The sequence below is a fragment of the Dermacentor variabilis genome, chromosome 6 (assembly GCF_050947875.1).
Source record: "Dermacentor variabilis isolate Ectoservices chromosome 6, ASM5094787v1, whole genome shotgun sequence".
Lineage (NCBI taxonomy): Eukaryota > Metazoa > Arthropoda > Arachnida > Ixodida > Ixodidae > Dermacentor > Dermacentor variabilis.
In genome coordinates this window covers 184,401,176-184,427,995 of record NC_134573.1, presented here as the reverse complement: position 1 = coordinate 184,427,995, position 26,820 = coordinate 184,401,176, and the positions used below count along the sequence as shown (strand labels likewise).

Genomic DNA, 26,820 nt, shown 5'->3' with positions numbered 1-26,820 from the left:
GGTAGTTCTGGTTGACTACCCTGCACACAAGGGCAGGGCACGGGAATAAAAAGAAAAAGGTGGCGTAAGCGAGAGAAAAAGATAAACATAAACCACCAGTATCCAGTAGTGTAGCAGTCAGTGTTCTTAATGTCTATCATGTACACTCGTGGGCTTCAGGAATTTTTACTAACTATACATATTATAGTGTCCATAGACTACAGAACAGCAGCTGATTAGGGAAAATTTCCATGTGGCACTGGCGGCGCAAGCTGCAGTGTTCGTTGATAGGAACGCTGTCTGCACAGCCCCGAAGAGTACAGTTTTGAGCGATACATCGAAGGCAACAGCCCTCGGCGTAGCAGCTGCTCTAGCAGATGCTGGAAGTTAAAGTGTCTGTTAATTAGCACACGAACGATAGGAAGTACCTTGTTCGTAATAGAACTGATCAAGAAGGCGTAAGGCTTGTGCACCGGCCTTGTTAAAAACCCACTTTTAGTTTTATATTACGATTTCAAATACTTCTGTGTACATTTTTCGAAATTTTGATGTGGGAAAGCCACAATTTTAGATATATCTGGTTTAATGTCGCGATAGCAATACAGCTATCCTGCACAAACCACAAGACGATAAGTATAAATGAAAAACGAAAGCAACTATGTATAGTTGCATTACCGCAAAGTTGCTTAAAAAAGCCAAACTCGTCTAAGAACTTGTTAACGCCCGCAAAAGACGCAAGCAGCACGCTGTGTATAATTCACCATAGTATTTTCGTCTTTGTGTTTTAATAGCACAGCATGTAATTAAGATGTGTGTTGCTATGGTTCTTGACATTTATTGCATACAGATCATTGCTTATTCCTCAACATGGTTGTGCGTTAGATGGCGGCGTCCTATACGTAAGCATAGAATATACGTATACGAATATAAGTATACGTAAACATAGAATCACAAAAAACATGTCGGCACCAAGAGAGTAAAACGCTCTTGATGGCGACATGTTTACCGTTCTGGAAAGAGGAGTTTCGTAAGATAGAGTTGATTTTTTCGCAGTTACCAATCACATTGCCATTTCGACGTGAGGGCCTGTCGAACAGCTTGGAGACTGTCTTCAGCAGTATTCTTTTAGATGCTCTTTTATGGGCAGGATTCGATGCGCATTCATCCACTTTTTCACTATATACTAATAATTTTGACGTGACTTGGGACCCGGCAGCAAGGAACAGATTTAGCTTGACCCGTGGAAGAAAGTATTATGTATAAGATGCCGCCTATAAGTGGGCTCTGATGCTCACACTTTGAACACAGGCCTTTTGACACGCTTAACGAATCTGTGTACACGACGGCCTTTTTAGGTTTGCTATCGACATTTTATTTCAGTGCAGTCGATAGCTCATATACCTTAGCTGTCATGCGCACAGATACAAATTGTGAATCGCAATTTAACATTGTAAGATGACTAAAATATTTGTAAACTTTAATGCGTTCAATAAATGACCACCGTGTTGTATCGCACTATCCGGTGAATGCTTCAGAGTGACGTTCAAGTACCCCAATCATTTTACACCCAAGCTGTTAAAGAGTTTCGCAGCCGTATTCGTGTGACAAATTCTAACCTACGATGGTGTGCTTGGTATCAATAAGCAAAGCAACCTGCGTCGGAGTGCCAAGCGTTTGCTTGGAAACGAAATTATCACTGACTCTAAAATAAAAGTTGTCTTGCGCACATCTCACACAAATAGACAACATATTTGCGCGGAGCTTTATAGGTGGCAATCTGCATTATCTCACGTTGTGTTTTACCGGCTCCAGGTTCGAGGTCAGCTAAGAGCTTCTATGAGGCGTCGACATCAAAGAACCGCGAGAAATGCAGTCTCTGCCCAAAAGCAGCCGCATTACCAGCAGGGCGGTGGTGATGAATCACCTCTAAGAAGAATCAGCAAACAAACCCCTGTAGTACTTCGGAAGAGTGTGAGGACTCGCGTGTACAGATTTGAAGCATCAAACGCACAGACTGACATACATCTGTTACTCATTCTTTTGGCAGGTATAAATGCTCTGGAAACAATCAAGCGATAGGTAATAATAGCTGCATAGTGTTATCACGGCCATATAAACTATTTATATCGACCTGTCGGGACAATATAGCGCGAATAAGAGAAATATAAGCGGTTACAAGGTTATTCAAAGAAAAGGGAAACAATCTAGAGACATCTTTGTATTAACTATTACCACAATGCGCTCTCTGCTGCATCTCGCAATAATAATCAATATTGCTTTAACAAGGGATGTCGTGGGAGCCATCACGGGACTTGTCTTCACCTGCCCTGGTAGGAACGATGGGTACGGCAGTGACATCCCTCGTCCACTGTAATGACTTCAATCCGCCAGCTTCCCGTGAACATCTAGAATGCCACAATAATGTAGCGCTAGCGTTGAAAGTTGCAGTGGACGTGGCAACTCAGGCGTAAGATTATGTCAAGACACTTATTGCTACTAGGTGTCCCTTCATGTGGGAGTGTCGTCTACTCGAGCATAGTATTCAGAGCAGTGTATAATTCGAAAGCACGGCCTCCAGAGTCCAATTATATCGATATAAGGTGTACAGATGGCTTCCCGTCAAACTTTGTACCAAACTCCACGCCTAAAGCGACACTGACTTTTCTTCGGATGGCGATACCACAAGCATTTCACGTGAATAAACGCAACGCAATAGCTTAAAGGCACACTGAAGAGAGAAACCTAATCAGTTCAATGTAGTATTTTTTTCAAAAATTATCTATTTATTTATATAACAGGAGAACGTCGATTACTGTCAGAGAATATAAAATACAGCCTTTATTTCTAACATCTCGAACTGAAACACGGCAAGCCCCTATAACGCAACAGATTCAAAAGTACTTTCCCTTATTTCGGCCGTCTCTGCGCGCACAAAGCTATCAGAACCTGCAATTTCGACTCTTTGTTACCTGCAGAAGGCAATCAAATCATTCTTTATTGAAAAGTCTACAAAACTCGAGATGGCGCAGTGAATATTCATTATGCAACCGGTAGCTGATGTGGGGACTTCAGCCTGCCTTTGCCAACCGTCTTTCATTGCCCCTCTTTGGTGGCCTATCAAGCCTCCACTCATGATGAGGTTGGTCGTTTCGGTGTTAGAGAAGTTATTTATGAATGAAGCTTCACTTTATATTCCTGTGTAGTATATCGTCAAAAGACCAGTTGGCAGCACCGAACACACTGCGGGTGCCTATGCGACACATCTCCTTTTAAGGGCACGGACCCGCCATGTACACTTGGAATTAATTATTTGCAAGCAGCTGAAAATCAATGTTTTGTCGTCGGTTTTCTTCATGAACTATGAGACGAACAAGAAAGAGTAATCATAATGAAGTGAAATGGATGCACTGCTAGAATAAAGCGGTTTTCCCAAACGTGCGTAAACTGTCAAACGAACAAAGGGAACAGGGAAGCTGAGCAATAGAACAGCTCGGTCCGTAGTTTTTGAGATTACACACAGGTCACTGAAAACACCACAAATGGAAGTTTATGACGGCACTCTCAACTACATCCACGTGTGCGTGCGTGCACGAAAGACAGAAAGGCGCTCTTTAATGCACTGGAGAAGTTTGCCTGCACCTAGCACGGGATAACCCAGATTACAAGTGTGATGCATGGAAAATAATGTCTTGGGTCGATAATTCCGAGAAGTTCATACTATAAACTCGCCGCTAGCACATAAATACTGGCGTCCTCTCTGGTGCGATACGATAAAGTATGTCTGCCGCTCAGCCCTATCGGAAAAGGTCTAGCTCATTTATACTCTCTTCGTGTCTTAGCGGGTCAGAACTATGGCAGCTTTGACAGACATCATAGTTGGTTACTGCAGTTTCTGTCGACATGAATAATTCACCAACGCATTAATTAAACGAAACCTCGGTGGTATAGTTACAAACGAGGAACAAATGCTTTCGAAGAAGGTCCGGTAGATGTTTGCTGCCAGTGTCGTGAAGTTCATTGGACCTAAAAAGCTCAAAAACGTGCGCATCGTGTTTGGGAAGGGAGAAGCCGACATGTGCTGATGGCTTCTTGTTGTCGTCACGAAAATAGGACAGGATGAAAGATAAAGCGAAGCTAACCGGATGCGTCCTTTAACAAAACAGCAGTACTATGGAAAGCAATACTGGTTCGAAGGCCAGAAGCAGATGAGTTCTACGTTTCGATCATGCTTGACTAAGTGCAGGAAAGCAAGATGTAGCCAAATGTAAGCCGACACTGCTGTCAAGAATTCGCACGTGGACGATAGTGAGTTCTCGACCACCTTTACCTCAGGTACGACTTCGCTAAAAGTGCCTTGTTTCTATTTGATCTTTTAGGGTTCAAATAAAACAAGTTGCGACCACCTGACATATATTCCAATTAAAGAAGCGCTATACTTGGATCAGGGCGTATAACTTTTTCGCATACTAGCGCGCTTTGACCGAAGACCTCTAACAAAGGAACTTGTTTTAAAATGCTGTCATCACAAGCCATCGCAGCAGAGGGCGATGCGGGCACTGTTGCAGTTTTTAAGGACAACAGAATTGGACAAGCCGCTGCAGCCTGAACAAATTTTTATAGTGCTGCAAGTGTTACTCTGCTGTGCGGTGACAGTATGCTGTGACATTGACCGACTGTGATTGTGTCTATGCTCCTTTCTTTCTTTCTTTCTTTCTTTCTTTATTTCTTTCTTTCTTTCTTTCTTTCTTTTTCTTTCTTTCTTCCTTTCTTTCTTTCTTTCTTTCTTTTTTTCTGTCTTTCTTTCTTTCTTTCTTTCTTTCTTTCTTTCTTTCTTTCTACGTTGTCATCACTTTACGTCCCCCTGCCCTATTTCCCCACCGTAGGATAGCAAACCGGATCTTCCCCTCTGGTTAACCTCCCTGCCTTTCCCCTTTCCTCGGTCTCTCTCTCTTTTGCACTAAGGGAAGGGAACAGATGCATATAACCTCGTTTGCCCACGAAATGAACATCGTTCGATAACCAACGCTGGCGCATTTGATGGACGGCTCAAATAGGAGCTCCACAGATGTGCTGGTATACACTGGTTGCCTGCCATCGCTTGTGGGTCACTATTGTACACGCGCAAGCCTATTTGTCGGGAGTCGACAGCAAATAACCAACTCCATCATTCACTCCAGGGGCCATCAGTCATGCGGAGCAACACCCAACGTCCGTTCAAGAGCACCGTCATGACCTGCATTCCTCTTGATTTAACCTTAATAATCTATTCCTCGTGAGGCTGCGGCACTAGGAAAATATATCGTGCGGCGGGTAATCTAGCATGTATTAAATGACTGCCAAAAACGACCCAAAGGCTGGTTCCATAATTTTCCTTTAGGACCCAGAGCCCCTCTAGGTGACTGCAGTAAGGCGAAAACCCGGGAAGTAATCAACGCATGGCCTCAGCATGAACCACTATCCTCTCAGCTGCCAACTCCGCAAGCGGTGCGTCGCGATTGCCAGGAGGGCATCAAACATGCCGACGATGAAAAGCCGGCACGTCTGAACGCAGTGCACGTACACCCTGCCATCGGCATATCACAAGGGCCCTGCGCGCACGCCCGTTCCTCTGTCGGGCAAACTTCGAAAACAAAACAAACAGGACGAGCAAAACATTTGACCCAGCGATTTCTTCTTTTAACTGATGTTAATATTATCAAGGCAGCGAAGGGCAGCATCACTGGCTGTTCCTGGTGACGTGGAAGAAAGAGCGCATTGGGTGATCCACGTGGCTGCGCGTTCCATCCTCTCATTGGCCAAGCGCTGCCGCCATGTTCCTTCTATTGGGATCCTCTCTTCCTCTATACGGGGCAGTAATAATAAGCTCTGCTTCCTCACTGAAGGCAGCAGAATGGCTAACTCATTCGTGAGAGCCAGCGCAGAAAGAAAAGGAACGATCCATCTCGGTCGTCATCCGTCATCCACGCCTGGGATTCGAGCGAACGCCCCATTGGCACACGCCCCACGCGAAATAAGGCGCCTGCGGGCAGCAGGAAGTGAAAGGGAAAATGAAAAAAATTCCTTTCTTCAACTCCCACACATCTTTTGGCATATTTTTTTTCTAGGTACGCGGGCGCTGCAGCCCCACCTTGGGTAGCGCCATGTGCGGCTCGCTGGTGGTTGCCGAGCTTTCGTAGATTAGAAAAGAACCGCTCCGCACATATCTGATCTTGCTCTTCTTTCTCCATAAGGCTTTATTTTGTTATGTCCTATATATCCACGACACGGGCAACTTTGTGTTTGGTGCTAAGAAATGAGTTGCTTTTTTTTCCCCGTGCAGCTGGTCCTGAAAGGCAGACTTCGATCGCGGGAAGAAACAGGTGACCCCATTGCAACATTGCAAAAAGGTTCGCTATGCGAAATATGGAATGTTTGCCATGGCCTGGGTGTCTCCTTAGTGTTCCTATTCGACTTGACACAGCGTTTTCATTTCACCCTTTTTGATCCTGAATTGACCAGACCTGGTCATGCACCCCGGCATCCATGACTTTGGCTTGTACTGCTATTTGAACTATTTCATTCACGTCACATTTCTTTTTCTAACACGCTGCCTTTGCATACATTAAGCTTAAATCCTGGGTTAAGGGGATGTAGAGGCCCCTGAAAACCGGGCGCTGCTCAAAACTCTCCTCAACTATTGGAGCGATCTTCCGCTGCGTAATGGCACTGTCTGAAAGAGTAACCCAAATTGAATTATTGGTTTGTAAGTGCCAATAAGCGATGTTATGTTTATGAGGCACGCGGGACTACGGATTTATTGTTACCGCTCGGGATATTTTTTATGGGTATACCTATATCTAAGCACACGAGCGTCTTTGCATTTTAGCACCCGTCGGAATGCGGCTGCCTGGGTCGGAATAGAACCGGCGACCTCGAGCTTGGCAGGGCCACTCCATATATCGACTGGGCTACGTACTCGCCTCGAGACGCGTAAAACTTCAATTGTTTCTTTTTCTTTCTTTTCTTCGGAATCCACCATATAAGAAAACGGAATAAATGAGTTGGAGAAGACCGCAAAATAAGATTCTTTTCTCAACCAAGGAACTGCATTTGCATGGCCAAGTTGATTCCTCATATACGCGGGAATCTGCTTTTATACGTCGACCTAAGCGCACCGGCGTACTCCTCATCTTTGACAGAAGAGAAGCAATGCCTGACAGTCGACCACGTCATGCCCATGTTCAAGAAAGCCACGGCACGCTCTTCAACGGTGTCGCGAAGGCTATTTCTTCACGGCGCTGCCACTGCGCGCGCGTTCAAGTACTGTTTCGTTATCGACCGACACGGAAGCACGAACGCGTTCCGCGCCAGAGTCGCGCTGAACGTGGGGCAGCATCCGCGCCACCGAGCGCAGAAAAGCTGCCGACTCGGGCGCACGCTTCGTCGGCCCATTGTCGGGCACCGGACGCTGTGCACGCTTCGACGTCAGCATGCCTCGTGTGCGAGTTCTGAGAGTGCGACGAAGGAACGGCAGGATAAAACAAAGAACTTTGAATTCCTGAGAACTTCTACGCAATAATAACCACAGTGAAAAGGCACGAGGAAAAGCAGTGTTGTTAGCGAGACGGGCGTGGTGATGATAATGCTTAGTTCGTAAGCTCATGCTTCAGAAGAGAGAAGCACTTCCAGCAAATCATTCCATAATGAACTGGACAAAGCCACGGGTCTATACCTTGGTGAGTACCATCGGCCTTGTAGGCAGAGTTAAATAATGGAAGAGGCGCAAAGGTTTGTTTCAAAGACACTGGACATTGGCCCGATGATATATCAGGTACGCAGATTATAGAAGCAAGGTACGCAAGGTTTCCGCAGCACTGCGTGTGGAAACGTGGCCAAGTCACCGAAAGCCCTTGGGCTCCCATTGAACAGTCAACGGGAGCCCAAGGACACCTTCGTTATAGTTATATTGGGCGACGCATTTTTTCCATTTTACACCAGTCTAAATATAGTCCAATGTAAGCACATTCCAGCATAAGAGCTCTGGTTTTCCGTGCTCGAATGACGAACATTAAGTTGCTGATCAAAAATATTCTTCTTCGCCGAGGCTAATAGAAAAACAAAGGATAGGATAAACTTAGAATATTTCCAAGCTTGAGTCATTTAGTGGCTATAAGCAGTTAACTTGAAGCTTTTTCGTTCGTTCCACTTCTGTCGGTGGATCTTGCCGGGTTTACGGTGCGTCTGACTTTTGCGGAACGCTGTAAGTTGGCTCCACGTAGTACATGTTGCAGTAGTATAGTTCTACATACCTTCTGATGAGCTTTGTGTTCACCTGGATTTCAGTTTCTCTATTTTCGTACTTAATTACAGCACTTAAGGTTGTCCCCAGTATTTACAAATCGGCAGTTTTTATATTCTAAATATTTTCCCTGAATGTTTTCTCATTTTACCAAGGCCGACATTACGTAGCTGGAAAACTTAGCACGACATTGAGTACACTCTTTGGCACGTAATAACGCAACTAAAGACACACTCGAGCCCTTAAAATATTTTGTACATATCTTCGCTTTATTCACTCATTGAAATATTCGCCAAATGGACGTAACGTTAGGTACTTACTAACGTGGCTTTCTTAGATTTAGCTGCATGTCACACTAAAACAATACATATGATGTTGAAAGGTTTGTTTCGTGTCAAATGTCAGCTCTAGCGCTGTAAAATGCTATTCGGACGATGGCCACGCATTTGAGTTTATCCTCGCGAAGTAAACGCTCTTGCCAGTGACGTCAAAACAACGAGTAGTGCGCGCCCGTTTCGGCAGCGCCCTCCTACCGAGCGCATGCTTTTGCTGAACTGAGGCGTAGAAACGTGAACCAAAGTTACAGTATGCACTTGCACTATATTGGGCATTCGTTTTCGCGAATGACGCCTGCACCGGGGTGAAAAAGCAACCGCTGGCGTCTCTTCCCCGGCGCTCGAACTCGTTAATGCTGCCTCACCAGGCGTGAATGCGGCCTCGTTGGGGTCGCAGACGGGGCGCGGGAGCTGCTCCACGCGTTCCGAACGTTCGCGTCACGGAGCGCTCTTCCTTGCCGCTGCGCTCTCGCTTGACAATGCGCGTGTTGTGTATCGGCACGAACGGGGGCAATAAAAATAAGCGCGAACAAGTATGCCTGCCATTTCAGCCGTTTAAGACGCGAGCAACGCCCACAGTCAGGTACTCCATATCGCTGTGATCATTGAAGACCAATTAAACCACCAGTTGTAACTTTTGTGGCTATTAGTTCGCACTAAGTTTGTGTTAGGATCCGTGTGATTCATCTGGACTATGATGTGTCCATGCTACCGGAGACGACGCAACGCGTGATGCACGCCTGATAACAGTCAGCATTACTTCCCGCAACATGACTGGACGATTCACTCCTTTTTAATCCTGTTATGCACCCCCCCCCACCCCCTTATATTTTTGTAAAGGAAAGGTGACGAGGCGTTTTATTACTTAGCAAGAACATTGCTTTCTGCTATATGTTTGCATTTTTGTAATTAGGTGCTTCACATATTTGCCGGTCTTAACACTTCTCAGAAAACTCGCTGCGAAGCATGCACGATGACGCTCTTACTGATGCGCAGCCAGTGGAGCTGACCGGAGTGCAGCCCCGCGTAGGACCTCAATCGGGTGGCACTCGTCTGTACCTGAACGGAACCAATCTGAACGTCGGCAGTCATGTGAGCGTTTACCTGGACGACATCGTGTGCCATGTCGAAAGGTAAGGGTTAGTCCCGAGCGACTTTTGCAAATGCGCTGCTCACGTGCTGGGAAATCACTAAGTGCGAACTTTTAAAGAAATTTGTGCGGTATTTACAATGTTTCTTCGAGGCTCCGCCCGATAACTTACCTTCGACATCTGTGAGCAGAAGACACAGCAGCTTACAGCACTAGCATTCTTTCATGACGCTCTAGGAACGATGGCCGCTTCGATTCTGTCCAGCCTCAGCAACTTGGCAAATACCTCACACGGCGCGAATAGGCGACACGCAAACCCAGCAGCCGCCGTGCAGCCACTCGTCTGAGTGTTACCCGCAGTATGACGGTCTCCGGCGTTTCGGTTGATAGCGAACACTGGCTAACATGCCCAGACGACTGTGCGTATGCCATTGACCTCAAAGCAAGGCGCGTTTCGTGGCTCCAGTATGGTCCACTGGGAAAGTTTCTTTATCTCGCTTTGGTTATGGGCTATCAACGTATGTCTTTCATGGTCTCGTTACATAGTGACGGTGATATTTTAGCCATGCGCTAACGAACGAAGCTGCTATATAAGCCAGCTCGGGAGGCTCACCTTGGGTAGAGCATAGCCTCCCATATGGGAGGCTACAGATAGCGCCAAACGGGAATCACTGATGGTTGCTGAGCTGTCGTAGACTAAATAAGAAGCGCGAAAAGGTGCCGACTAGGGCGAATGCTCCGCCGGCCCATTGTCGGGCACCGCGAGCTATATGAATGCTTCGTACGTCACTGGGTCTCGTATGAAATTTTATAGGCGGATAATGTAACATACGAGTGGCAGGGAAGAACATTGCATTCCACTGATGGTCTTCTCCTTGAATGGAAGGGAGCTTTAGCGAAGTGCCAGGAATATAAGGGACAGACGGATGGAGAGAACCCAATGTGGCACTGTGGGCAATGGGTCCAAACGACGTCCAGGTAGCCCTCAACGGTGCTGCTGGATAGGTTTAACGCACTAGGAGATAGTTGCCGCTAAGAGGATGCACACGAAAACACAGGCACGAAAGAAAAAGCAATCACGACGATTGTTTTCTTTCGTATCTGTGTTTTCGTGTGCGTCCTCTTAGCGACACGCATGTCTCACAGCAAGTACCAACTAGACCAAGCTATTAGGCTCAGCAGAGCTGCTTTTCTTCTTATGTAGTTAAGCGTTGACACCTGTTACGCCTCCTGTGTGCGCCTGTATTCGTTCGCGTTTAGCTACACATCAATGGGCTCAACACGGTGGCCTCCGGCACACACCTGCCCTCTGTCAACCATGCTGCCTTTGTTCTTCGAAAAGTGTTCTACAACACACAGGACGTAGACGAAGCACCTGACATAGCTACTTTTCTCTCCAGAAAAAAAAAAATTCTGAATGAATGCTTAGGTTTTACGCGCCAAAAGCGTTATTTGATTATGAGGCACGTCGTAGTGGATGTCTCCGTGTTAATTTTTACCACCTGGGTTTCCTGAACGTGCACCCTATGCACGTTATACGGGCGTTTTTGAATTTCGCCTGCATCGAAATGGGGCCGCCGCGGCCAGGATTCGATCCCGCGACCTCATGTTTAGCAGCCCAACACCACAGCCGCTAAGCCATCGCAGTGGGTTTTGCCGAAAAAAATTCAACCAAAACGAAATAACTTAGATTTAGCCAGTTATGATGCGAAGTCCTTGTTTCTTGTCATCCCTTATTCAATGCACAACGGTGCGACGTTGGGCAAATGCAGAACAGACTTCTTTCCCTTGATTTCGCTTACTAGAATCCTCCACGTCAAAAGAAAAAATTCAGACATAGCATACAGGGTTTCATCACCTCGGTCTAATATTGAGAGCCGTGCCTTTGAAGGACAATGCCTTTATAGCTTTTGTACGCTTTCACCTAGTCTATAAAGAAGAAGGCAGAGTTAAACGCAGTCTTCGGGATAAAAAGGGATTCAGAAAGAAGAGGTCGCCTAATTTCGTTAAAAGGTCCTTTGCCTCGTGCTCGATGACAAGTCTAGTCACGTAGCGTCGAGAATCAACAGATGGCGGAGTCCGCTCGGTGGTTAAGCTTTGCGAAGGCGTGCAGCGCCTGTAGAGAGAAAAAATATAGCTGGAGATACTAAGTGCAGAGGTAAAATTGGGGAAGACCCTTAGGACTTTCCATTTGCCAAGAGGTGCACCGCTTCAAAATTTGATTACGCCCGCCCAATGGACGGAAATGTCCCGCCGCACATTTGTTCTTCATCGGTGGGAGCGGACTCTTAGTTTACCCTCGGCCAGGTGGTGTACGCACACCGACCCGCACTTTGCTGACGAAGTGTTGACACTCGAAAATGCGTCCTCTGCACTCGTTCTTCCACTTTTTCTTGCGTAGAAGGTCAAAAAATATAAAAAGCTGTTTGTGTGGCTTAAAAGAGTGTCTCCTGTACAGAGATAATATATCTAAGCTTTGGTCACAACGGAAACGTATAAATAATACGGATCCGCCTCTAACGCAGCGGTGTAGCGCGGAACCCACTTGTCCCGATGCTTTCGAGGTGACGCAGGCGTTTGGGACAATTTAATCGCGAGCTACATGTCAGGTCGGCTCGGAAAAAAATGTTCGTTTTATCGTTGAGATTACATTTCCGTATATTCCTGTTTTGGCTACGGCGCTCGTGTTGGAGCTGTTCAGTTTACCATCTCCCATAAAAAGTATGATGTGCACCTACTAGGTAAATCCTTAAATGGATATCACAGTGCGTTGGTGTGGAGCCGTTATCTCAAACAGCAGTCCTATGGGTTCAATAGAGTGTTTATTAGTGGCACCAACATCGAGTGACATTCTCGTTTCTTGCCCAGCATTTCCGGTTCACCTCCTGAGACCACCACCGCGGACGAAATTCAAAATAAATCTAAAAAATAATAGAAAAACATTGTACAGTACAAAATTCATGGCTTTCATTACAGATATGATACCAGAACATAAGTTTAGTTACAAATTGAGTTATTGAAGAAACTTGAATAATTATATTTATTTCGATATCACTGATTACCGCACATCAAAGCACACAATCGTAGACTTTAGAACCCACCACGTGAGCAAAACTTTGGCGAAATTTCTGGAAACCCGGAAGTAGAAAGCGGAAGTAATGACGTGACTAACGACGTCACACACATGGTGATGACATAACCGATGATGATAATGGTGATGATAAATAACCGGCTAATTAATGGAGAACAGTTGCCTGGGACAGACTCAACATCTGCCCAGCAGCGCGGATGTGACGTTACTCTCCCTCCTCTTTCGCTTCTCCTTTCCCGGCGCTCACTCGCTTGCACGCAACAGCTGTACGCGCGCACTCGTTACATGCTCTGACGTCAGCACCAGAGAGGACGCGTAAGGTACGCTTTGTGCGCCGCTCGCTAGGGGCGACGCCCCTCCACGTGGCGCGCGCTGCTCTTCCTCCTCGCCCGCATATCGTTGCGGGGGGAAAAATGCTCGCTTTCTTCACCTAAAGAACACCAACGCCGAGGTGCGAGTGCCACTAACAGACACCTAAGTCAAAGATTAGGGTCGCCTAGCATTTTTTTTTTTCACCTACTTCACAATTCAACCCTGTCGTAATGTGCCTCTGTGAGACCTGTGTTCTTTTTAGCTCTCTCTTCCACTATTACATCATTACTACATTTTCGGTCCTGATGATTCTAACATGTAGTATTTTTCCTACTCACGCATAAAGGTATACTTCAATTAGGATGAAAAACAAGAATGAAACGGGAGTTGAGGTAACCAAGGTGGCATTCGGTCATCAGTTGAGGCCGATGATTATGCTAGGAAATTCGAGTAAAAAAGGAAATACATACACACATGTGTGCAAGTGATGTCCATTCAATAACGAAGAGCATTGCGACTAATAAACCAACGCATCACTGATTTAGCCAGTTATGGTCGGTTACCAGAATTATTTAGGAACGTGTGGTGTTGCCCGCCATAGATTGCACGAAATCTCAGGGTAAGAGAATGCGGCTGCTGTGTGTTCAGGTTCGTTAACTTCTTTCCTCCAGAAACTGAATGCCCTCGGATTTCTTTATTTCGTCGTTCATTCCGCCCCCCCCCCCCACAGAGTACATTACTTAACATATATCATAAAAATCTACGAAGCAAAAAAAAAAAAAAACATATCTGAGCGAGAAGGCGCATGCTAGCGCCTTATGCAGGCAACGCCGAACCAAGGTGAAGCTGATTAAGCAGAGCGAACCGATATTTTGATGGTGGGACACCTATTTCGAATGGCACTTGTCTCACAGTGGCTTTCTAGCTTGATAAACTTTGTACCTCCACAACACTAATATTATGCACAAAAATAAACTAAAGATCCAAGGGAACGCGTCCCCTTTAAATATAGTGTAGGCCCATCTACCGAAACATGTTCCCGCTATTTCAAGGAAATTCACCTGGGTTCGACACTACTTTGGTACGGCGTTGTTTTTTTTTTAATTGCATAATTTTCGTTTTGTAGCTTTATACTAAGCTTCGACACTGAGAGGCTAGTCGATGCCGGCTTCTTTGACAACAAAAACCAGATAAATAAGGGTTAGCCTGTCTGGTGTTTCTGGATGTATACAGAGTCTTTCGCGTATGGTCACACATTTCTCATGCTGTGTGTCACTCGCAGGTCTCTTGCAAGCAGCAGCCAGATCAGTTGCAGAACGTCCAGGTCTCTGTACCCATCGTATCAGGTCTCCCAGCTGATCCTGCGCATTGACGGTGCCAACCTGACCCTGAGCAACCCATTTTTCTACACTGAGGACCCTTCTTTGCACAGAATTCAACCGCTTAAAAGCTTCCTCAGGTGCGCAGTGTAGAATTATTTTTTAGATGAAGAAATAACGACAACTACTTTTCTCATGACTAACATGGAAGTATATCACAGAAAACCAATTGTCACATACATTAAAAACGATACATTATAATATGGCATTACGATCTTTTCAAAGCACGAAATGTCAGCATAAAAAAATACACTTTAAAATGTCGCAAACATCATAGCTACAATATAGACAAGCAAAACTACACAAGCTAGGAAAGTGCATAAAATGTTAAACATACTATATACTATAATATAGCATGCATATACAATAACATCTTCAGTAGGCAAAAATGCCCTTGAAATTGTTATGTTCTAGTTTTCATACACGCTATGAGTGATCTCCATAAACTCGATCAGGGCGGCAATATCACGTTTCTGAAAAGTAGCTGTTGGCCGCAGTCCCAGCCGCTTCTTTAGGCTCATTAGTCTGCGACCCAGCCTCATCGATATGTGTCTAAGATAGCTGAATGGCGGGCAGCTCGTACACAAGCTGGGAACAATTCCCAGTTATAACTGCGTTCCACATGAAACAGTAAGATTTAGAAGACACGTGGCTGGCTCATGTGCAAACACAATTTCTCATGGGGTGAATAAAGCACATTGTAACTGCAAGTTCATTATCTTGCGTTTGATCGAAGTTAAGAATAATTTGTTGATTATTTATCTCATTGTGAACCTTATGCTCTGAAATTGTAGAGCAACGTGAATAATTGGTATTTTATTTCAACTGATATCACAATAAAATTAAATACTTGCTTAGTCATGAATCACGAGCATGCTGTAACCATGCTGGTTGTGCGTAGCATTGAGTACTGATTAACTTTTCATTATATTTACTTTTCAGTGGAGGCAGACACATCCACATTTACGGCACCAACTTGACGTCTATTCAACAACCACGTATGGCGGTGTTCAACAGGTTTCGCCAAGTAAACGAAACGGTACGGTGAATCTCGGACTCCGCTTTCTTATGCTGTTAATCCAGAGGTACACGCACAGACGCGAGTTATTAAATAACTATTTGACTTAAACTATAGCATGCGCGTTACTTATTTTACTTAAAAAATATCATGCGCAGTACCCTCCAGTACGATACAAAAACTGCACTAGAGACAAGCTGTGGTCATTGGGATTAAAAATTCCACAATAACGCCAAATCCAGACGTCGCTGCAGCTGTAGAAGCTGCGGTAGTTTTGAGCCCGTTCTGTCAGTTCATCAGATTATAGCGTATTCTAGATGGTATAGTTAGGTTGCCGAGGTGTGCAAGGAGATTAAGAAATCCGGTGTCTCAAAAGGCACAGGAGGCACCAAAAATTATATACTCTGAGAGCTTGACAGGGAGTGCTCCGACAGCAACGACAAGCGATATCTAGTTCCCTGCAGCCCAGATACAGCAAGTCCTGTTTTCTTAAGTGAGAATAAAACGCCACTTCTCCATCAATATTGCTACAAAAACTCGTGAGTGAACAATCAAGGACCATTCAATTATAACTTCTTGTAGTATGATAACAGGGGAGCGTGTTATAATCGAGAATAGCTCATCATATTTATTCAAATAACATTACATCTTTTTCTGCCGGGAACATTGGCTGAGCGTGAAAATTGAGTAAATACGGATTATTGTACTGCTGGGTCCAGGAGCTGTGCAATGTCACGTATATCTGGCCATCAAGCTTATACGAAGCACGAGAGGCGTGCACATTGGGGGCAGCACGGCACGTGCTGGAACGAGCCACCCTCGAGCGACGCTCTCGCAACGCAGCCGCAGCAGGGCGCTTCGATCCGGCCGTTTTGCGTGTGAGCTCTGCTTACTGATACCTGTGACCATGCGTCTGAAATTTTAAAAAAAATTAATTATGGGGTTTCACGTGCCAAAACCACAATGTGGTTATGAGGCACGCCATAGTGAGGGACTCCGGAATAATTTGGACCATTTGGGGTTCGTTAACGTGCACCTAAATCTAAGTATACGGGTGTTTTAGCAGTCCGCCCCATTGAAATGTGGTCGCCGTGGCCGGGATTCGATCCCGCGACCTCGTGCTTAGCAGCCCAACACTACTGTCACTAAGCAACCACGGCGGGTGTCACCATGCGTCTGGGGAGGAGAACTTACGCGGGAAATGGAGGAGGGTCCCTGGAATGCAAGATGGCAGCGCCGCTGACTGATTGCCTCCGCGATATTATGAGCCTGTTTTTTTATTACTTGGAACTAAGAGTAACAAAGTATGGTGGTAGAACCGCAGTCAGCTAGATTCGCTGTTGAAGGCACATTTCATGTACGCATCGAAGTTATCGTAGCCTGTTTCTCATTTATTTTCGTCTAATATTCCTGGAGATCTGAAAATCTTCTACTAATGCGTAAGCATTGGCCCGGCTGTTACTTCGCTATTGCTTACTAGCTTTTCCTAACTTATGCACATCTACCCATCCCTTTTCCGGGGACCAAGAAATGAAATCCGTGCACTGTGGAAGTTAGTTTCCAGGAAGTTGCATGGCTCCTTCAAAGCGTTCGTATCAACTGAGCGGGAACGCCGTCATAACGGCTTTCAGCACAGCTGTTTCTTCCCTATACTAAATTTCATTTTCTCCTTTTTTTCTTATGACCTTGACGCAGCGACGGCACGGCAGCAAGTTTTTTTACGCTACCAATAATTTATTATTATTATTATTATTATTAATATTATTATTATTATTATGCTGTTATCACATGTACCAATCAGTTATATTTTACTCAACGGCCCCACAGCAGGCTTTTCTGCACACAGACCCGTAATGCGGGAATGTAAGCTTTCAATGCGGCCTGAAGAGAAGGTTTTCTTACTGATCAATTTCTTTTCAATCGTTTTTTATCACTTATAAAGCTATACCAACCATCTATATTTACACTACTATTAACTTCGCAAATTACTTATTTTTGCGCAGATATAATTCATTACACTTATCACCTGACAGACAGATTTTGCTGGGGTACACGCCAAAGTATGCTTACACATTGAATGCTTGTTGCGAGGGCGGATGGTAGAAGATGTTTGTGTGCAGAGTACAGGGTGCTCGGTAAATAATTCCTGGTCATCAAAATTTATCCGCAGCTCCCCAGTACTAAACCTTCGGCAACTCGTGTGTTGTTTTGGGTTGTGAAACCATTATCAGTCAGATACGGTGTTCGGTGCTAGCAGACAGCGTGCACGGGAACGCTGTGGCTTCGAAATGCGGAGCTATACGCCAGCAAACATTCGTTTCGCAAAAGCCGAAACCAAATTCAATCTCAAATGTTCATTTTCTTCTGATAACTACACTGTTACAATTAAATTAAACTTAATATGACACATAAAAACTTGAAGACTACATAAACAGGCAGGTCGAACAATCGAGCCATGTCCGATATTTTGATAGGCCATTATTCGTTCAAACGGGTTCACGTGAAGTAAATGATAACAATAATTGCATATGATAATTTCTCACGTGAGTGTTTGTTTTGATGAGGGGCAACTACATTCTCTACTTTAAGTCAGAGCAACTGGATTGAAGTAGCCCGCAACTTCGACCACATAACGCCTCCTCTGTCGTATACACTTTGTCCGCGTCTTATTTTGGACTATACATTCCTGAATTACATTGTCTGGGTCACCAAATAGCTTGATTGAACATTCCACAGGGCTGTGATTTCACTGCTATCTCTCTTTTCCTGATATCGCAGTCGTGCCACGTGTTGAACGCCTCTGTCATGGTCTGCCCTTCTCCGGCCGTGCTCCTGCGCAACCCAGGGAGGGACAGCAGCTTTGACGACGAGGAAGAGCAGGCGGAGAGCGCCGACGTAGTTGCACACGCCGTTGCCAGAGGGCAGCACCAGAGGAATACGGCAGCAAAGTCAAGAGGGGAATCCGAAGCTGGATCCGAAGGCGACGAGCTGGACGCTGTGCGGCTTCGCATCGGCTTCATAATGGACGATGTTCGATCGGTGCAGGAACTGAACAAGTTCTACCCAGATGTGGCGTCGGACCTCACCTACGTTTCCGACCCGCGTTTCTTTCCCTTCGACAACGACGGTGTAAAGCTCTACAAGGGGGAGCCACTCGTCATTGAGGTTTGTAAAAAAAATCAGAAAATGCAATTATGTATAGGTGTCAGATATTTACAAGGTAGAACAGCGATTGCTTATTAAAGGTAGCCGTTCAGCCCTTAGGTATGACCCGAGCATGATGCGTTTCGCATCACAGGCATAACGTCCTCACACCGATACTTGTCTTGTTCTGAACTGCGTGTACGATCGAGTTTCACGCACGTCTAATGTCATCGACGTCGCGCTCCCTAGTTCTCTCTGCGCTTCGTACAAAACTTTCTCGTAATGAAAGCCGGCTCTGACAATACGACTGAGCAACAACCACTATTATCGCCTCGTTTTATTTCTCCGGCAGTTTTTCTCCATTTAGAAAAATTCGTAGCGAGCATGCTAACTAAGATTTTTTCTATAAATTGGTGAAATATCATTTGTCAATTTCAACAAAAGCTACTGCCATTTATTGAAAACCATTCGAACCAATGTCGATAATTTTATTGAGCCCTGTTAAACATTGCAGTTGTATGCTGCATTGAAATTACAGTCAGAGAAAGTAAGGCACGATGCTTAATAGGAGTACACCTACCTCTCTCAGTCTAGCCACATGCCTTAGCCAGGCTACAGAGCCAGTCTATGCAGGCACTTAGATTATTTACGGCAGTATATTGATTGAGCGTTGCTTCGGATGGTACCTAAATGAGGTCTACCTCAAATTCGGAAGCAAGCACTTAAACCGACGATGATACACGTGTTTATAGACAACTTCACAAAAAATCTCTTTAGTTATGATAAAAGTGTTACATGGGCGTCGGTTTATTATTCTTAAGCTCCTGGAAGGCTCCCTCGCGATATAGTCGAATACCGGCGCTCCTATGTTCACGCCCTTGGATCGAGCCACTCTATCCCCGGACACAGAGACGCTCCTACCACGTACAATAAAATTATTAAATACTTTTACTTTGAGAGAAGGATTTTCCCGCCACCTCACTCCAAACTAAGCAGGCCGCAGGCGGTCACGCTCAGACTCTTGCAAACTAACTCCTACCCAAATCCGGCGCCCCTCAACAGCATATATCCTGAGATTTATCCGAATTGTTCTTGCGTGGCCTGTGGTGAGGCTGCTACTTTGTCTCACATGCTCTGGGAGTGCGGGTCGTCGGGTCTGAAGTTCGCCAAGGAAGAGTGGGACGCGCACCTGCGAAGTCATGTTTTTGAGGACCAAATCCTGGCCGTCAAGCGCGCCCACGATCGGGCCGGCAAGCTAGATTTGTCAGTCCCGTCGTAGGATTAGCCGGATGCGCGTTTTATCGAATTTTGCTGGCCCTAATAAAAGTTTATTCACTCACTCACTCACTCACTCACTCACTCACTCACTCACTCACTCACTCACTCACTCACTCACTCACTCACTCACTCACTCACTCACTCACTCACTCACTCACTCACTCACTCACTCACTCACTCACTCACTCACTCACTCACTCACTCACTCACTCACTCACTCACTCACTCACTAAGTTCACATGTTACGTGACATTACGGTTTGTTTCGTCGGAAGTTTCCAGCGAGGTTATTAACGACGCATCATATCCTTGGCACTGGCGTGAAGACGAATAGGCTTGCACAAAATTCCGCCTGTTTATCGCTTCTTAGTTTCCTTATGTGACGGCGAATCACTGCGTTAATTTTGTTATATATAGTCTGCATTATGGGTGGCCCTTCGTCCTCATCGCCCTTCGTTCCGATCTTCTACGGGCAGCGCATAAATTCTTTAGCTTTAATTCCGGAGTCGGGAAGTGGCCGGGTAGCTTAAGCTCAGCGGTAGCTCATCTTTGCTACGTAGCATGTCCGCCTACAGGTTTCTAGAAGATTCGCCTACGGCGTCCATGTACGTATCCAAAGGCGTCACAGGACAGAACCTTCGGCCGGTGGTTCGAAATCCAGCAATGTTGACGAAGACAGGAGAATAGTCACTGTCCATTCTATCTTTACTCTTATGTTGTTGTAGTGCAAGTTGAACAAGGACAACAAAAAGGCACATCTGACACACACTTTTGTCCTTGTTCTTTCTGTTGTCCTTGCTCAGCTTGCACTACAACAAAATAAGATTTGCCGTACGAACAAGCCCCTGTAGCTATCCTCATCTATCTTTACTCGTCGCTGATGATGCGAGGATGTCCGCTGAGTGCAATGTCAAGTCAATGACACTGTAAGAGGCCCATGGTCGGAAAAACGTTGGCTGTCTGTCATTCGCCCCACAAAGTCCCTCGGTATTTAGAGCCCTAACGACTTGTTTCCCACAAGCATCAGTCACCTTGTCACTCCAGACAGTATGGTGCGCGTTAAAGTCCCGACATATAATCATCAGAGCAGGGCAACCGGAGAGGTCTCTAATGATTTCTCCCAATGAGTCGAACTGAGGAGAGCTCCCATATACGGACGCCACGCTGAGGCTTCGGTTTCCCAACCGCACTAGCACAGCAGTTATCTCCAAAGCACTGCTGCAAAGGTCTTGAACTGGAAGGGCGAAGTGTGGTATTTCATGTCTGACATATCGCATGGTGCGTTGGTTCGAAAATCTCGATACGTGCTGAGATTGCGATCCCTGAGAGTGGCTTGCAATTAGAAGGACATTCATATGTTCATCTGACTGGACTTCTAAAGGAAGGGCCCCTTGAGCAGTAAGTCGGCTCCTAACTGGCGATGCGTCAGTATATCCCATTGCTCTGTCTATATATATATATATATATATATATATATATATATATATATATATATATATATATATATATATATATATATCACGAATCAACTTGTAGTTGTGAGTCGGCGCTCGTGTGTGTACCTTCGTTTCTAAGCCGCCCTAGTCTGTTTTAGCGCTGTTTTGTTTGTAAAGTATAAAGGTCCACCAACAAGTCCCACTTTCCCCACTACTGTTGGCTACATAGCGCTATATTACTTGCTTTGTGTATTATATAGCTGAATAGATTATCAGCCTATGAGACAGGACAAGCGGAAAGAACAAGCGAAAATTAACAGTCTCTGCTTTTACTGTTTGTTCCACTTGTACAGCTTCATGCGCTGGCACTCTATTCAGCTATAGGAATTTACAGAACGAAGTAAAAGAACGTGACAGGATAGTAAATGTATGTCTCAGCGCAACATTTATTTTTCTGTAGGGTGAAATGCTTCGATTGGCCACCACGGAATCCGAAATTAATGTTACAATCGGCACGCGTCCTTGCAACTTAACATCGCTCAGCATGAGTCAACTGGTCTGTGTTCCACCAGACGTTCAGCCTCCAAGCACCGACGAAATCGGCCACCGGACAGAGATGGATTTGCCTGTTGTTGTGGTACGTGTGTATTTTCTCTTTATGGCTAACTCTGAGATCTCCTTACGCGGCCCTTTAGACAACCAAAGTGGACGCATATTCGTAATAAAGGATGACGTTTTGAAAGCGGATACTTGCACAACTGTTTAAGAAGTTGGTGCGATTCCCGTACTTCGCTTGAATTGCTCGAAAGGGTATACATTTGTCAAGCTACACTTTGGCACTGGCAGTTGCATAATAAACAGGATTCCAATACTTGCTGTTTAACTCGTACTTTAGACAGAAAATATTACTGCAGATTTCAAGCCATTCAGGCCTCGAGGGATGCACTAGTTTTCAGGCATTAAACTCTGTGGACTACCCTCAAATGCAGTGGCAGTTTATGCAGTTGCGACTACCGGTGATCAAGGAACGTGTTTCCGGACGACGTAAGGTGGAATACCTATGCACTTATCCACTGATGACAACGGATACCTCAAAATTGATGCTAGCTTTCAGGTCACGTACTGAGTGAAATCGCCTTATTGAGTACTGGCCGACTTCAGGCCCCAGTAGCATAGGCGCTCTAAAAATAATTAAGATCGTAGTGAACTATCGCTGAATCTCTAATAACCCTGTGATTTAAATGACAATGTTAAAAGAGAGTGTGCAAAACCACAATCTGAAAAGAAAGCACCCCGTAATGTATAATAGTGTATGCATGGCTGACTACTTAAATGTCACCTTTTTATGCCAGAAGGCTTGAATAATGAATAATGCATGGATTCATCTGCTTCTGTATATATGCTCTCGTAATGTACTTGTAAATATTTATGATATATTAATCATGAACATCAAGCTAAGAGTGCATGTCCCACAATCGACTTAGTTGTGCTATATGCTTGAATATTGTACACCATTGTTGCTGAAAAACTTCAAAATATGGTGCGAGAGTAGTGATGGGGCCCTACGATGAACAGCATACATGCAAGAAAAACTAAAAAAAGAAAAAAGAACATGTTTGGTGAGGCACTAGGACGACCGGCACGATGTCGTGCTCTTTATATCCTCACAGATAATCCCCAAAACAAGAAACTGGGCTAAAGTGAACCTTGTGCTTCGACCATCTTTGATAGATCTTGGCGTGAGGATGCTCATTTCTCGCATACATCGTGGCCTTATTATCCGATAGCTGACACTGACGTATAAGGCAACTAATAAAATCATTGTGCGGACGGTTTTCTTTGTTATCACCTCGACACGCTAATAACTCTTGTTTTCATTGGTTTCATTGAAAAGGTACTGTGAAGATATAGTGGGCGAAGCCAGATATGAATACACAGACGTTGAGGTCGAGCAATATGTTTAGACTTAATATTAAAAACCTAGTGAACGAAAGAAGCGGTCTAAAACAACTAAGCATAATATATCTGCTATCTTGCCGTCATTCGATATATTTATGACATCTGGCTCCAACAGACGTGCAATGTAGAGCGAATATTTAATAATTCCTTTTTCGCACGATAGTAAAATTTTTGTGTTTGTGTGGATGCTTGCCAGAGCACGTAATCTGGACAGATTACTACGGGTCATGCGGATGTCCACTTTATGCTTGCACACAATCTTCTTAATGTTGTACGATAGCCTGAGGACGTATCACAACGTTTTGTCTGTATGTTGGGGGAATGGGGAGGAGGGCTTATTACGCTCACTATGTAGATTTATTATAACCTTTATGATAGAGTACGCGACTGATGTGGGCACATTTCCGATAAATATTCATATCCTATAGGTTAGTACTACTACTGCATGCCAATGGTTCGTAACCAATCCCCTTTCATCGTTGTGAGGTTCGCAAAATTTTATCCTCAACTTTGCATAAGTGATAGGGTTTAGTGTCATTCATGGTTTAGTGGCAACATTGCGGATTCCTTGTAATAGCGTTTCTAAGAATTCCGCGGAACAGAATTTCTGGCAATAAGAAGAATAATCAAAAGGTCACTATTAAATAACGGAGAATGCATCGACAGGCATAAGCGGCACGGAAGAGAAACCAACTACACTAGAGTGAAGAAAGATACCTAAACTGGCTCTTCCATAACAAAGCACACATATAGATTACACTTATACTTACGCTACTTAAATGTGATGTCCCTTTGTTCTTTTGCTATGGTAGGTACGAGTTGGCAGTAACCTGCGCTATGAAGTGGGCTACTTGCGGTACGAAGTGGCTAAGATATACGAGTTTCCGCCGGAGACTGTAGGAGCCATTGCAGCCGGCGGAACAGTGCTGATGCTTTTGAGCCTCGTAACGTTGGCCATCCTGAAGCACAAGAATTCACAGGCCGAGAGGGAATACAAGAGGATCCAGCTCCAAATGGACACGCTAGAGAACAGCGTGCGGTCCGAGTGCAAACAAGGTAGGACGTCTACCACGCCTCCTGATATTTAAACGACTAAGCAGAAGAGTCTTTACGAACGATAGGACTAGGAAATAATGCTAGCAATAGAAATGCAGTGCTTCCTACTTCCACATCGCTTTGCGATGACTTCACCGATAACTTGCACCTGTTTCACTACACAATTCAGTTACAATTCAATTTTATTACAGCCGTTGTTCTTCCCGTTGAAATCACGGCGCGTTTTCTAACAACACGCATATCTTGAAGTACGAAATCTTAATAAAGAACAAGGAGTGATAATAGACATTTCCTAAGCATCACCTAAATTATAGATGTGCGAGTATATAGTAACCACAATAATTTGGCTACCGTGGCTAATGGAAGGCGAGTGATTTAATATAAATGTATAAACAAGTAGAATGGCAATTAAGTCATTTTGCTTGCAGCAATAGCAGTTAAACTCATGTTATAGCCATGCGGCGACAGCCATTAAAGCCAATAGCTGTTAAAGCCATGTTGGCTATGCTGGCTAAGTGTATGCATCTACAGGGAGAACTTCATAGAGCAAGTGCAAGTAAGAGAGACGCACATGTAATATTTTGATTCTGTTCTTCTGTTACTGTCTTGGCCATTTCGTCCCCATATGATTAGATTGAATATGCGTAGAGCATGTGAAAGCTTTAGTGACCATTTTTTCATTGCTTTTGTATTTTGCGCAGCGTTTGCGGAACTACAGACTGATATGACGGACCTCAACAACGACATTCAAGCGACGGGGATACCCACCCTTGATCACAAGGCGTACATTATGAAAGTGTTCTTCCCGGGTGTACCAAATAGTCCAATCTTGCAGGAGGTCAAAGTAAGTGCGAAAGGAACATTATGAACGGAAACGTAGGACTTTACTCCCGTGACAGATGATTACGATTACATTCAGCCATTGTTTATTCATAATTCAGAACTTCCTCTTGCAGCTTAACTACAAATTGACTAAAGGTTATCTGCTTTCGTTAGTGTAATGCGTGTGCCACCTTGCCTGATCGTTTAATATCAACAGATATTATTCCAGTGACTTATATATGGCGGTGTCATGTTATTTAAGCTAAAGTGACTGGACCAATCGAATGACAAGGCTGTTTGAGATTGAACAAGATGGCGGCGCAGATGTGGAATTATGGGTTACAGACTGAAGGGTAATGAGTTGTCGATTCTGGGCTCAATATAGTATAGTTTATAGCTTATGAAACTTAATCACAGTGCAGTGGCTGAAAAGCGTGCATAATTGTTTTGCTTGCTTCGGCCTTGGCACGAGGCAGTATTGCGCTACGTGGCAGCGTGAGGACTGCTCGCGCCGCCTGTGCGGGAAAGTTAGCGCCACTCGTTAGATGTAGACAAGTTGGTGCTCATGCATTCTCAATGTGTGCAATCGGGCGGCAGAAGTTCTCTGTAACGGAACAATAACCCGTCATCTCTTCGCCGCATAATTCGGCAGTGCCTAACCAGCGGAACCCTGGAGCCGCATGACCGCGTTTCTATGCGACAACTTGGGGCTATCGACGCTGTGCCCGGACGTCTTTCCTGTCTGCATTAAGGTTTCCGTTAACTGTTCTTACCACCGCGACAATCATGGTGTATTACCAGCAAGACAGAACGACGCCGCAAGCGAGAGTAAGCGCGTGAATGACGGACGTGTCTGCATATACTAGGGCGTGTCACTTTACCGATACAGCATCGAAGTACGCTGTTGAAGACGGCAATGTGCGCGCTAGTCGGTACTTCATTTTCTACACTGCCGCTTCGAGGTTCGTTATCGCGAATATGAAGCGAGATTTTAGTGTGAAATCACTAGTTTAAGAGCCTACATGCACCTCGCGTTAAGATGGTATCCACACTTCACACACCAGATGACTCTCGTCAAACCTCATGTAAGATTCGCACCCACACTTTAGTTAACCATAATGCCAACGCACCCCTCGTTCGATTTCCCATTAATAATTACGGAGAACTCCGCCACTGGACGACAAACGCGTGCGAAAAGGCAAGATTTGTTTATGTCAAACGCCGATTACAGAAGTGCATCGGGGGGGAGGGGGTGCTCGGCACAGTAGCGCAGCACGACGAGTTTTAGCGGGGAAGACGGCATAAATTAGACCATCTCGCTGGTACGAAAACACGATTCGGGTCGGCAAGTTCCCTTGCGCACACGCACATCTGGTCTCTCGAGGTAGCGCGTTGTCGCATTACAGTCATATCGTGATGGATTCGCATGGCTATGGCCCATTTACACAACTGTCCTCTGCGTAATAATTGTAATACCACTACTATTTATTTTATTTCCGCTTCTACGGAAATTCGCGGGTGCATTATGTGCGTGGTCACGCTATATTTGTGAAAATACGGCATTGGCTTGCAACAGTAACACGCTTTCTCTGTTCAATTTTGGTCTTTAGTTTCTGTTGTCATGGATTTTTTTAAATTTTATAT

At 45.0% G+C, this 26,820-nt stretch overlaps 1 protein-coding gene across 1 annotated transcript in view; it reads left to right on the top strand.

Annotated features, from left to right (window-relative positions):
- LOC142585938 (plexin-B-like) overlaps positions 1-26,820 on the top strand; it is a 547,589-nt gene that overhangs the window by 505,000 nt on the left and 15,769 nt on the right. Inside the window, exons 21-27 of the mRNA XM_075697062.1 lie at positions 9,589-9,725; positions 14,368-14,544; positions 15,407-15,503; positions 18,261-18,647; positions 21,800-21,976; positions 24,111-24,354; positions 25,056-25,198. Coding sequence (XP_075553177.1) covers positions 9,589-9,725; positions 14,368-14,544; positions 15,407-15,503; positions 18,261-18,647; positions 21,800-21,976; positions 24,111-24,354; positions 25,056-25,198 — 1,362 coding nt within the window. The remainder of the gene's footprint in view (positions 1-9,588; positions 9,726-14,367; positions 14,545-15,406; positions 15,504-18,260; positions 18,648-21,799; positions 21,977-24,110; positions 24,355-25,055; positions 25,199-26,820) is intronic.